Source organism: Aplysia californica, unplaced genomic scaffold (assembly GCF_000002075.1).
Source record: "Aplysia californica isolate F4 #8 unplaced genomic scaffold, AplCal3.0 scaffold00245, whole genome shotgun sequence".
Lineage (NCBI taxonomy): Eukaryota > Metazoa > Mollusca > Gastropoda > Aplysiida > Aplysiidae > Aplysia > Aplysia californica.
In genome coordinates, this window is record NW_004797515.1 from 441,094 (window position 1) to 454,022 (window position 12,929).

A 12,929-nucleotide genomic window follows, 5' to 3' on the forward strand; every position below is an offset into this window, starting at 1 on the left:
TGATAATGATGATAATAGATCTAGTGATGGCGAAGTGCCTGAACCCACCCCCAGCACTAGTGATGATCAACAAAGGCCTAGACCTAGAGCTAGACCTAGACCAAGAAACACTGCAGCAAATCAACAGTTACAATGGTCTGATAATCTGAGAGACCTACATACAGTAGAGGAAAGATTCAAAGGCAAGCCAGGTTTGTCGAATGATGCTGTGGAACAGCTGGGTGGAGCAGACGCAGTGCAAAATGCTAGTGCCAGACCTTTGTTTCACCTTTTCTTTGATGAAGCCCTGGGCAATATTATAGTCCAGCAAACAAATCTTTACTATCCACAAATGAAAGAAAAAAAACCCTGAAAAACACAGGTGTAAGTTAGAAAATGTTACACTGGATGAGCTGTGGTCATTTTTTGGCTTGGTGTTGGCAATGGGGCTTATGCCCAGAGGTAACCGACGAGATTATTGGACTCTGAACTGGCTCACTGAAAGCCCTGGGTTTCGCAAAGTGAAGCCTCGAGACAGGTTTCTTGGAATCCTTAGATATCTGCATTTTCAGGGTAACTCGGCAGCCATTCAAGATAAAGAACATCGGGACTACGACAAGCTTTACAAGGTTCGATCTGTTCTTTCAAGCGTTGTGACAAAATACCAATCTGTGTACAAACCGAACCGTGAAATATCTTTAGATGAATCCATGATTGCATGCAAGTCAAAGTTTGGCTTCCGCAAATTCATGAAAGATAAACCCATTAGACGGGGCATAAAAGTGTTTGATGTCGCAGAATCTTCTTCTGGATATGTATGTAACCTGAAAGTTTACACAGGCAAGGACGATAATGAAATGGTGAATAGTCCTATTTTTGACGTGGTGGTGGACCTGACTAAGCCATTTCATAACCTGGGAGACAACCTATTTTTTGACACTCTGTACTCAAGTGCGCTCCTCTTCAAAGAACTCTTGAAGAAAGGAATAGTCACTCGGAACAGTCCGTGCAAACACGAAAGATCTTCCTAAAGACATTGTTTCCACAGACGCTCCAGCTGTGAAAGCCTTGAAACACAGGGATGTGCTCTGTCGGTACACACCAGATATGTCTGTCGTTACATGGCAGGACAAGAAACCCATTTCTGTCCTGACAACAAAGCCCATAACAGAAGAACTTGACACAGTAAGAAGATGGGTGAATTTATGTGGGCAGTGGAAAAGGGTGGAGATTCCACGGCCACTCGTAATCGCCCGTTACAACATTTTCATGGGAGGTGTGGATCTGGCAGATCAGCTGATCAATGCCCACAAACGTTTGATGAGGGGCAAAGTGTGATACCTCAAGCTGTTTTGGTTCCTCAGGGACATCTGTCGAATCAACGCTTTCATTCTACATTGCAAACTAACCGGCGAGAAAATGAAGCTCAAAGACTGGATGCAAAAAACTTGCAGAAGAGCTCATCGGACAGAATGCGGCTAGGACAGTTCACCGCCCCTCAGATCTGCATGAATGTGAGCGATTCAACCAACAACTGGAGCATGCCCCAAAGAAGATGGACAAGCATTCGCCGTGCCAGGTCCACAAGCAAAGAGTGGATACTGTCTACTTGTGTAATGCATGTGGTGTTCGGATGTGCCCAGCCCCTTGCTTCGACCGCAGTCATTTCATGTTGAAATACACCTTTGATGATCCTGATAGACAGCTGCAGTTGCCAGGAAGAAGGCAAGGAAGGAATAGTTCAGTGCTATCAGCTGAAGTTGACCGCCTTGTTTGATTATTTCAGGGACAGTGTAACAGTGTTTATTTGTGTTTAGGTTATTTGTTGTGACATCATAATTCTTTCGTATTAGATATTTGTCATGATGAAATCTCAACACCGTCAGGGGAAGTTGGATTATATGATGCAATGTGAGTATTGTAAATAGGGAAATTTGTCCAGACTGTCCGCTCTCCCTCTATTTTTTCTGTCATGTTTGTATGTCTTGGTACTCTGTGTTTATCCATCACCACTGTCACTGTGGGGTGTTTGCTTATGTTACATAATTTGACCCATATGTGGTGAAATAATGCAGATTTTTGCATTTTGCATAATTTCCTAACCACCAGCAATGTGGTAATTTTAGCCACACCAACATATGGTTTTATATGAAGCACTCAAATTATTTAGATCTATACCTGGTCAATTTCAAGAACAAAATTAATTTTTCCATTTTGGGGAGGGCGGGGGTTGGACAAAAAAGGTGATAACTTCTAAAGACATAAATGAATATTGCTGAAATTTGGAGGAGCTGTCAGAAATAGAATTTTCTACAATAAAAAATGAAAATGATTCATATGTCTAGTCCATATTATGTGTAGAAGAGGTTTGAAAATGACAGGTCAATTTTTTATTTTTTTACTTTACTATTCAGTGACTCATTACAGAGAGTCATACTAAAGCAAAATCAATCTCAACTTGCATGAAAACATTATTTTCTAGAACCTAATTCTGTCACATTTCAGAAAATATATACTTTTCTTAGTTTATTCTAAATATTATCCTTTAGAATGCACCTGAAATGGGTCACCCCCCATTTTTCCTGAGTGGGGTCACTCTTAGGCAGATGTGTCCCGGTCTTAAAGGGTTAATTTTATTATTTTGACAAGCACCTTATTTCACCATGATGCCTCACATATTGTCTTCAAAAGTCACAAACTAGGTTACATGGCCAAGATTATATGTTGCTGCAGAAAAAAAAACGGAATCACTTTGCAGTTTCTTGTTTAAAACTACACAGTGTGGTTCAGGTTTATCGAAGTACGAAACAAAGCAACACTGTTGATACTTGTGGCCAATCTAGACCTAAAATAAGGAACAATCCATTTTTTAAAAATGAACTAGAAAGAAACCTTTGACAATACAGTTTGCAGTTTTCACCAAAATTCAATACCAAAACTGCTAAATTGTCAAAGAATAGTCTGTCTTCCCTTAGCTCATCCATCAAATGTACAAGTAAAACATGAATCACACAGCCTTTTTCAACCATCCACAAAGATTATTATGATTCATCCTCTTCTGAGGCAACACCCATTTCCACGATTATTCATAAGTCAAGACCCATTTCCATGATCATTCATAAGTCAAAACCCATTTCCACGATCTTTCAAAAGTCAAGAACCATTTCCATGATCATTCAGCAACTTACAACAAACAGAAAAACCATTCAACAACACTAGTGCTATCTCAGACCCTTCTTTGCTGCTTGGTGTATATGAGTCTCCAGTTTATCTGTGGGGAAATAAGGGAAATCATTTTCAGGAGGAGACAACACAAGCAAGCACATACGAACATGTTGGATGGAAATACAGCAGAGAAGGGCAAAGCTTATTCCTCAACTTCAGACATTTTTTAAGCTACAAAGTTATTTCACTTAATTTTTCAGGCAGATTATAGTTTAGATTTAGGAGAGAGGTCGACAGACAATTTAGAGTAAAAGTAAAACCAGACCAAAGTGAGTTCGAGATGCTCTTTAACAACTGGAATAGCTGAAATATGCTGACCTCAATTTGAAACAGATAAATATTTTCATGAAATAGTTTTACTTTAAAGAAGTCAAAACTCTTACACTATAGTGCGGTCAAAAATTTGTGGAGCGACTTATTTTCAAATATCTCCTCAACTATCTAACATAGGTTCTCCAATTTTTGCACAGTGACTTGTATCAATTTGTCTTAACAGATCAATGTTTTTGTAAACATCTGCAAGCTGTATTCTAGAAAATTCCTTCAAAAATACTAATAAAAAATCCAAGCGGGTGGTTTCTACAGATTTTTAAATGTTTACAGCTGGGGCAATATAGCTTTTAATAGCAAGTCCGTCAGGTTTTTCTAATCGGGACATTATGCTTATTGAACGCATGTTTTGAGAACCATTAGTGCAAAAATGTGTCCACTATAACAATACTTTCTTGTAACAAGTTTTGCAAGTAAAAATGTCTTTAATGAGCTGTGACGTAGACCATATGCGTTATCAAAATGAGTGTGAGAAGCAGGAAGTGCTGTGAACAATACCACTTTACGTATGACAGAGATTTCAAGTATTTTATATAAATTTATGAAGAAAAGTTTTTAATCTAGCCCCAATTGTTCTAGAAAAATATGATTTAGTTAAGACAAATTGATGCAAACTGCTATGCAAAGTATGGATGACATTGATTCTCCCGTTAAAGAGATATTTGAGGATAAGTTGCACCACGAATTTTTGACCGCACTATAGATCCAAAACGTATTCTTCATTTCCAGCAAACCTAGAGTGCTGAGACAGACCGTAGGTAAATACTCACAAATTTTGTGCTTTCCTTTGATGGGAAACTTAACTATCAACTGCTGGGGGCTGGTACAGATGAACACATACGGTGACCCTGACTCTCCATCGGGGAACTGAGATTGAAAGACACAAAAGTTATTCAGCAATATTTAAACATGAAACATAGGCTGGACTTCAAAAAGCAACGTCGTAAAGAAGATCTACTTGGGTAAAATTTGCAGAACATGTCTCATAAATACCCCTTAAAGAATATATAAGTATGTTATACTAATAAAAACCATACCATGCCATACATCTAGCAATCTTTCTCTCTGCAAAAATATCACACTTACTTGCTTCCTGTATTCATCCTGGTCTAAACAGTCGTCAACATTTACACAGCCTAACAAGCATCCAGCTGGATACTCCGAAGGAAAGGGCAGCCCAACATCTGAAAAGGTGCACAGTCACAAAAGGAGGAGAATTATGCAACTCAAAACTGACTCAAAACAGGAATTAATAAAGATGAAAAAAAGTAAACGAATCCTCTACAAATATGTTTTTTCTTAGAAATCAAACAAAGAAATCTGAGTAGATACCACAGTTCTGCAGACAGTAAGCGCCAACATCATAATATTCTTATTCTTAATGAAATAATAGCCAGACAAAACAGCTCTCAAGAACACAAGGCAAAATAAAAATAAACATCTTACTCTATACTGTAACCATGACAGTTTATTATAGTTTATATCAAATGAAATGAAAGAGAAGTGAGAGCCTGATTCTGACATCCCTGTCTGTAAAAGTTTTGTTTGCACATCAAAGTCAAATATACAGGAAATATGCTCTCTAACCAATTCTCAAACATCTTAAGAGTAAAAAAAACTGGGTTGTAAAGTATGCTCACTGTTTATGAAGTTGAAAAGGAAGCAGTAACAAAAAGTTTCGCTGGATTTGGTAGTTTGGTAAAAGCTTGTTCAGTCATGGCGACAGGGGTATAGTATATAGGGACTGAAAAACATTGTGGCTGTGCAGGGATATCAGCGGAAGCACGAAAGGCTGTGTTCTTGTTACCACAGCTACAATTAAGACACAAAAACCGCAGCCAACAGCTGTGAACATCCTTTACCTCCGTACAAGGCACGGTACATCTGCTCCATTTCTGCAATTTCCTCTGTTGGTGGCGTCTTCGCCGTGGCAGCAATCCACAAACGTCCTCGGTGAGGAGTATACCACGTTCTTCCTTCGTGCCTGAAATATGCATAGAGGCATTTAAACATACAGGACAAAATAATTTTCATTCTCAAGGAATGGTCGGATGAATTGTGGCTTCAGACAGGTAGCCATGAAATCAATCTTGTTTCATTTGAAAGGACAATAGCAACGCAGCAAGAATTTAAAGGAGAAAACCACATCCCAGTACCTCCAGATCATCTGCATTTTTTTGGAAAGGTGATAATATAAGACAAAATTAACAGGAAACATTAAGCACAAAAATAATAGGATAAAAGGGGGAACAAGAATATATGAGGTACAACTAATACAACTCTAAATATAGCCTACATCAAGATATATAAAAATCAGCCACTGACTGCACTGTGACATCAATAACAAAATTCATATATTTTAAAACTTCACCTTACGGTTTTCCAGTTACAATTCGACACACAATCAACCTTACGTCTGGAAAGATCCATACCTCAACTAGCAATGGCCTAGGTCAATCATCAATCAAACCATTTGAAAGAATACAAATACCACAGTTTAATTTATCAATCACCAATAACCATCTTTTCTGGTCAACAGAAATTTGCTCAGGACAAAATAATTTCAATCAAAATATAAGTAGAAAAAAACTCTACTACAGTTGACAAGAGAGTGACATGTGGACATCAGTTCAGAGAGCTGTATGTATTTATTGATGTAACTCACATTTTTATTCCACACACAAGCAGTGACGCCCAAGGTTGGTGCATGCTCATACACATTCCTTCATCCGACATCTCCTGCAGTTCTCGGTCCTGAATACGACTAGACTTTGACTGTATCTTGTGTGAAAATCCGGAGGAAGATTTGATAGAATCGCCCCCTCTTGATGATGGGTCTTCAATAAACTGAAGACAAAGAAAAAAATGTCAGTACACTATAATGGACCAATAAATAATCAAAGTTCACTAGTTTAAAAATAACAGGAAATGTATTTTTGATTTGATGCACTCATCCAAAATACAAAGGTATATTTGGCAAGAGAATGCCTTCTATAATCTATCAAGAGGACTATTCCCCGAAAACATGAAGTCAAACTTTAATCGTCATAATTATGGTAGATCTTTCAAAACACTTTCAATTTTGACTTTACAAAAGGAGAAGTAGACCAAAAAAAAAAAAAAGAAGAGTGTAAATCAAGTTTCTTGCTTCCATTCCTCAGATAATGAAGTCAAACGAAATAATCCTGACATCTACACTGAAATAACATTCACTGATACTATTTTGACACAAGAAATAAGATTAAAAACAAATTAAAATGGTGCTTACGTAATGCACTAAAAGAAAAGACATTTTAGTAGCTCTAGCTCTTTGTTAAAGGTCAGGAGCTACTATAATGAAAATCAGCCATAACTTCAGAGTTGAACATTACTTTACAATGAAATTGGTATTATTTTATTATTACTACTCATTACGTACACAATCATAAGACAAAACTTAGAGCAAGGAGAAATAGGTTGTCTGTCCTGTTTTGTTGGCACTTAAGACAGATGAACACTGTAACCAAGTATAACAGCAGCAAACAACTAATTAATAACTTCTGCTACAGAATCAAAACCCCGAGGCCACACACAACACATACAAATAACTCACTATAGGTGGTTCAGAAACAATGGTGGGATTGATAATCTCCTGAGCCTTTCCATTGGCTGCCGACTTCCCATAATGCACTTGCTGGATCACAGCATCTTCATTATTGTACATGGACTTCCCAGCATCCTCCTCAGCATCCACAACTCTCCTGCCAGCAAAGTCGAAAGTGATCTTCCTGTCGCGACGAGAGCCATGTCGAGCATGCCGGAGTTCCTCTTCACGTTTCCGTAGTTTTTCTCTGTCGTCGTTGCTGAGCCAGCGGTTGGCATCAGTGGCGTAGTAGTCACACTCATCATCAATCACTTGCGTCCTTCTCACACTGGAGGGGGGGGGGGGGGGGAAATGTTAAAAATAAATCAAATCTAGACATTTCAGAAGCCTTACTAGAATTTTACATTTCAAATCCATTGAATGGACACAAGCTTGCCGTTCTTCACTGTTCTTCTTGAGCACAGGAAAATAATAAGCACCAGACTATAAAATGAAGAAAGAATGAGGCAGAACTGCTATACACAGGCTATCTTTCTACAACACTTTTTATATTCAAAGTAACTGACTTCAAAACCGCAGACCTTATTTTAATTTTGCCCCCAACAAGACAATGACTGGATATCTTTCACAAGACTCAACATTTGAAAAAAAACAAGCTTAAGGACAACTGTTATTCAACAATCACCAAATGATTATGCTTCCCTTAAACACTAGTAGGTTACTTTAATTATGTATTTCCCTGAAGTGCTTGCAATATGCCAAACAAGGCTTCTAATAGAAAAACAAAACCACACTTCACTTGCACAGTTCTACAAAACTAGTAAAGGGAGCAAAGGGGGGGAAAAAGGAGACAACAATCCATCAATATTTACCTGTTTTTGTCATACTCTAATAGTTTGTCTCTGTGTTTCATAGCCCTGTCAAATCCCTGCTGAGACTTGGCAAGAGCATGAGGTAAAGGCACATGATCAGCATTTTCTCCAGATTGTCCCAAGTTAGTTCCCTTCATCAGATACTGTCGTAATTTTTCTCCTTTCTTTGAGCCCCTGGAAACTATTTCCTGATCTTCAGGGGTGCAGACCTATGGACACAGACAAATTTTAAAAAATAATTTCATCATGGTATTTCTCAGCCTTTCACTTTGTTGTACTATTTTCTTCCTATTTAAGAACCAAAACTTTCTATGGCTGCTGAAATCACGGATTTTTGCGGAAGATTATCCCAATTCCCATCTGAAGTTCAGAATTAAAATATTTATTCTAATGCTAAACGAAATAACAGACACCATATATGTGTCATATATCCTCTTCAGAGTTGTAAAGAAATTTGATTTTTGAAAAATGAAAACTGTTAACCATCCAATAAAGATGGAGTGTTTGAAAATGAGATAACTGAGACAAACACAGCAAAGTTTTCTTCCAAGGACATTTGTAATTTTTAAAATGAACAACATAATAGTCATTATTAAGTTGAACTTTGTATTACTACAACACAGAATTGTTGTATATTATATTCATTTCTAGGTTGAACATTGTTCAAAGGACACTCTATTAATATAAAGATGAACTACATAATAATACTAATATCCAGTACCAAGTTTCCACAGAAGACACAAGGCCCCGCTCCCTCTTGCTCACAGACAACTCTACCACACTTCATGCAGTTGTTGATCAGTTTGTGTTTTGCTGCTTGGCATTCACATGTATGTCGACCTGTGGATATGACAAAGAGCTGTGTGAGAAAACAATAGGCAAACAAATCCTCTTTTATGTCAAAGTTATGCAAATCATAGAAAGGTTGTGAAGAAAAAGAACATGCATGCCTCAACTCCCTACCAAATGTACTGTTACCATAACATTAATTTGTTATTGCTCTTCTAGATACATTTATGCTTTCTAAATTACTAAATCAAGAAACATCTGTAAAACACTAGTATTAAAATTAAAGTGTAGAAAGAGAAAATACCTAACTGCACAAATAACATAATTTTAGACCAATTTTAGGCTCAAGTCAGTTGATAAGTCGATCAACAGAACTGGTTATAAGAATGAACTTAAGGAGAGCGAAAAAAAACCAACAGACAACATAAAGCTATCCTCTCACCTGGAATTTGGATCACAGACTTGGCTTGGCCTTCTTTACTGTACAAAGGCACATATTTTGACTTTTTCTTTGCTCCTATACCAATTTCAGCAGAGTTTCCCTGACCAGAGAGGGTAGACTGTTGAAATGTAGCTGCTCTCTGTTCTGAAATCTGATTAAAAATAGAACAATTGTTCTGAAACAGAATTACTCTTAGAGTGCAACAGTTTCCACACTCCTCCCCTTGTAACATAATCAGCTAACTTGGTACAAATTCAATTCAAACAAATAACAAACATCTCACAAGAGGCTCATTTACCCTTTCGAGAAATTGCCAAAACATCACACAATGGCTGAGAGGGCCATCAATCAATACAGTGTATGCAATACATAAGAACCACATGCAGGTGAAAGTAAATGTGGGATTTCTGCGGCATATGTGCATCAATTGGGGCAAGTGAGTTAAAAGTTATTTTCAATTAGCAATAACACTGAATGAAAAGTAAAAGATAGTAACTCAAACCACAGCAGATCTGAACCCAAAAAAAATTGGAGACATAGCTCAATTGAAAGAAACGCTGTTAATTATCACTCAGTGCTGATTTCTCCCCCATCCCATAGTAGAAATTAATCAAACATCCATTCAGCAAAATAATAAGTTAATTTATGTAATTTGTTTCCAGAATAAACTTCAGTACCTCGTTGATACCCACTGAATTGTTTTGTCCTCTTGGCTGACTTTGATCATTCAAACCAGAAGACTCTTTTCCTTTCTTCTTCTTTGACTTGGCAGTTTGAGGCAATTCCCCAAAATCCTTTTTATATGCCTGAAAAATAGAAAAATAAACATCATACTAGAAACGGAAGCTACTATCCATACATGTAAAAGATTAAAGGTAACCCATTATAAAATCAACAACTTCATGTCACTATGCTCACCCCCCAAAAAAAGGCAACACCTCCACAAAGTTTTAAGCATACTAACCAGAAATCAGCTGCAAGATAGAAGCCTGTTTACTTTTATTATATTTCTAACTTAAATTTACACACAATGCAAATTCATAACACTTCCACTTAACTTTGCCCAGACTATAAAGCTAAATAGTATTCAAAATAACTGTAGCAATCAAAAGCAACTGTGTATTATCAAAGGGTATCAAAATGCCCAAAAAATTCGTCGAAAGAGTACACATGACATGGTTAACAAGATGTCAAGAAGCAAGTGTGGACTGAGCAGTTCGTGGGTTCACACTTTCACTATCAATATGCTGAAAATCATATAAAGGCATACAAATCTATGACAGAACAAATTTTCAAACTCGGAGGAAAAGCAAGTCCTGATGCCTACTTTGAATTCCTTGACCAGGGGAAAACTCCCATACCTGTTCATGCAATGTTAAGGTTATGAAAAATTAATTTTAAAAATTCTGCACAAATTGTCTGAAAACAAATACAACCATGTTAGGAAACGACCATTGGTTCTAAACTTTATTTTTCACAGCAGTACAATATGAGAAAGTTATTTGTTTCTCCCTCTGAAACTGTGACAACTCATTTGCACTTGTTACCCATCTATTTGCCGAAGATTTTTTAGAAGCAATTGCCCAAAAGTGAATTAATTTAACACATACAAGTATTCCTGTAGATCGCAAAACAAACTTGTAACATGTCTTTGTTTGACAGGGATTGCTTCATTGGCCAATATATTGTTAATTTTAATTTTTCTTTTCTTTTTTTTTTTTTGGGGGGGGGGGGGGAATCTTGCATAATAACAAACAACTTAGGCCTACAGGCTTTCGCAAGGCATAGATCTATTGACTCCTTCAAGCTCTTAGTTGACCAACGATCAATGTACCCTTAACACTTCTATTTGGTAATGGTTACATGTGAAACATCAGTATTACCTGAACACTGTCATGGCCACCATTCACTTTGCACCTTGACCTTAATTCTTGCAAGAATACCCGAACTTTTGGATGAGAGGCATCAAGCAGTTCCCTCATGTAGTCCTCTAAATCATTTGCATCTTCAATCGATAGAATGTACCTGGAAAACATTCATTGCATGTAGCATAAAGGCTATATTTTTACATAATTATACAAACAGTACAGGTACTACCACCATCTACTCTCCATCAAAATGAAAACCTCAGGAAATAAAGACAAAAATGACAGCCTCAATGTAATAATGATGTGAGCTTTCATACTGGAATCTACAGCTGATTTATTTTAGATCAAATCATGGGGATCATGGCTCTAAGCTTTTATGGTAAACGTATGCATACCAGGCCAGGTTTCTAAAAGAAACAGGAAATTGAAGGTGCCAAATTACACTAAGGCCTAATCAGTGTGCATGACAGAATTTGGCAATAATTTGGGACCCAGGGGATAAAAGTTTTGAAGCCTTCGTTATTCACTACTAAAGTAAGTTGTCTAAAGCTCACCACAAATTTCATCACTGCTTCAGATCTAGTTGAGCACAAAACAAGGGCTAAGAAGAAGAGGTCAATTTGTCAAGGTAAGGGTGAAAGCCACTAAGCCAGTGTCAATGTAGGCTTAGGCTTAGGCCTAGTTAAATACATGACAAGACATATGATGACATGAGTATGAATTGGCGTAGGCCTATGTCAAAGTCAAAACCTGAATTGTATTTAGATCTAGATTAGATATCAAGAGACTGTCCAGTCTAGATCTAGATCTAGATTTAGATCTAGATCTAGATTCTAGAAATCTAGATCTAGATAGATCTAGATTCTAGTTTCATAAGTTTGTGAGTTTGTTTTGACCGCTACCAGTCGTGGTCTCTGTGCTATTTCATTCTGGACTAACCATGATTACACTCATTAAAACGGAAAATTATTTACACGTCAGTTTGTTTACAGACTAGTATGTTAACGAAAAGTAAGGGAAAGTGAAACCGAATCTTAGAATTCTCAGAAGTCTGGGGTAGCAGTAGATTCTCGTAGTGTTGGTAGCAGTGTTGCACAACAAGATGGCAACAACTCAGGCTAGCCGTTTTCCAGCCGGCCAAACACTGATTTGAAGCCATGAAAATCCCCGTTTCAAAATCCTATTTAAATTAAAAAGCACGTTATCACAAAACTAATAAAACATTAAATTCACTCTTACTGTGCATTGTCTTCGGTAGCATCAATTCCGAGTTTGCCCAACTCGGCACAAAACCACTGCTCCATGTTTGCAGCCATCTTGTACACAGTACCCATGCCAGAATTTTCTGATTGACAATGAGATCTTGAGTCGATTTGGGAAGGGGGGGGGGATATAAAAGCAAGACTCACATTTTGAAATACAAAAACTTTCGAAAGAGAATTTTTAAAGCTGAAAATATTCGCATCTCGAGACTTGATTTTCGACTTTCATTAGAATCTACTAATATACCAACAAAAATACAAGAAACCTTTTATCAACACAATTTTTCTACTTAACTGGCCTCTAGTAGAAGCCTTATGTGTTCTTCTTCCATAAAGACTTCCAAAATAAATCAACCACTGATTAATTCAAATTATACATGAAATAATTAATTGTAATCTATTGTTCTTTTTATTTGTATTGCTGTTGTTGGTGTTGCTGTTTCTGGTTGCTGTTGTTGTGTATGTGGTAGCCTATCCGTTCGAAATGTTTGGAGCCACGGTGGTAGGTCTAGCGAGGTGGTGGGGGTGATGATGGTGATGATGATGATGATGATGATGATGATGATGATGATGATGATG

The 12,929-nt window shown here is 37.2% G+C and overlaps 2 protein-coding genes across 3 annotated transcripts; one reads left to right on the forward strand and one right to left on the reverse strand.

The window, feature by feature from the left end:
* The first annotated feature begins 422 nt into the window (after positions 1 to 422).
* Positions 423 to 1,010, forward strand: LOC101855264. The gene has a single exon (XM_005100377.1). The coding sequence runs from the start codon at positions 423 to 425 to the stop codon at positions 1,008 to 1,010; it is 588 nt and encodes a 195-aa protein (XP_005100434.1).
* Positions 1,011 to 1,940: 930 nt separating this feature from the next.
* LOC101850254 (activating signal cointegrator 1) lies at positions 1,941 to 12,587 on the reverse strand. 2 transcript variants are annotated; one of them, XM_005100350.3, is made up of 12 exons: positions 12,328 to 12,587; positions 11,104 to 11,245; positions 9,898 to 10,026; positions 9,221 to 9,371; positions 8,711 to 8,829; positions 7,990 to 8,198; positions 7,127 to 7,445; positions 6,200 to 6,381; positions 5,397 to 5,518; positions 4,621 to 4,718; positions 4,305 to 4,401; positions 1,941 to 3,250 (listed from the first exon to the last, which is right to left on the reverse strand). In XM_005100350.3, the coding sequence occupies exons 1-12, from the start codon at positions 12,420 to 12,422 to the stop codon at positions 3,201 to 3,203; spliced, it is 1,713 nt and encodes a 570-aa protein (XP_005100407.2). In that variant the 5' UTR covers positions 12,423 to 12,587; the 3' UTR covers positions 1,941 to 3,200. The 2 variants fall into 2 exon arrangements, with proteins under 2 accessions (XP_005100407.2, XP_035826166.1); XM_035970273.1 differs by lacking the exon at positions 12,328 to 12,587 and adding an exon at positions 11,643 to 11,883.
* Between the last annotated feature and the right edge of the window lie 342 nt (positions 12,588 to 12,929).

Bases quoted from the DNA above. Each gene is read 5' to 3' on its own strand.
- LOC101855264 (XM_005100377.1), top strand. From the start codon at position 423: ATGGGGCTTATGCCCAGAGGTAACCGACGAGATTATTGGACTCTGAAC.
- LOC101850254 (XM_005100350.3), bottom strand. From the start codon at position 12,422: ATGGGTACTGTGTACAAGATGGCTGCAAACATGGAGCAGTGGTTTTGT. The intron at 5,519-6,199 runs GTGAGTTACATC...TGCATATTTCAG, and splicing joins CTTGTGTGTGGAATAAAAAT to GCACGAAGGAAGAACGTGGT. The intron at 4,719-5,396 runs GTAAAGGATGTT...GCACCTTTTCAG, and splicing joins GTACCGTGCCTTGTACGGAG to ATGTTGGGCTGCCCTTTCCT.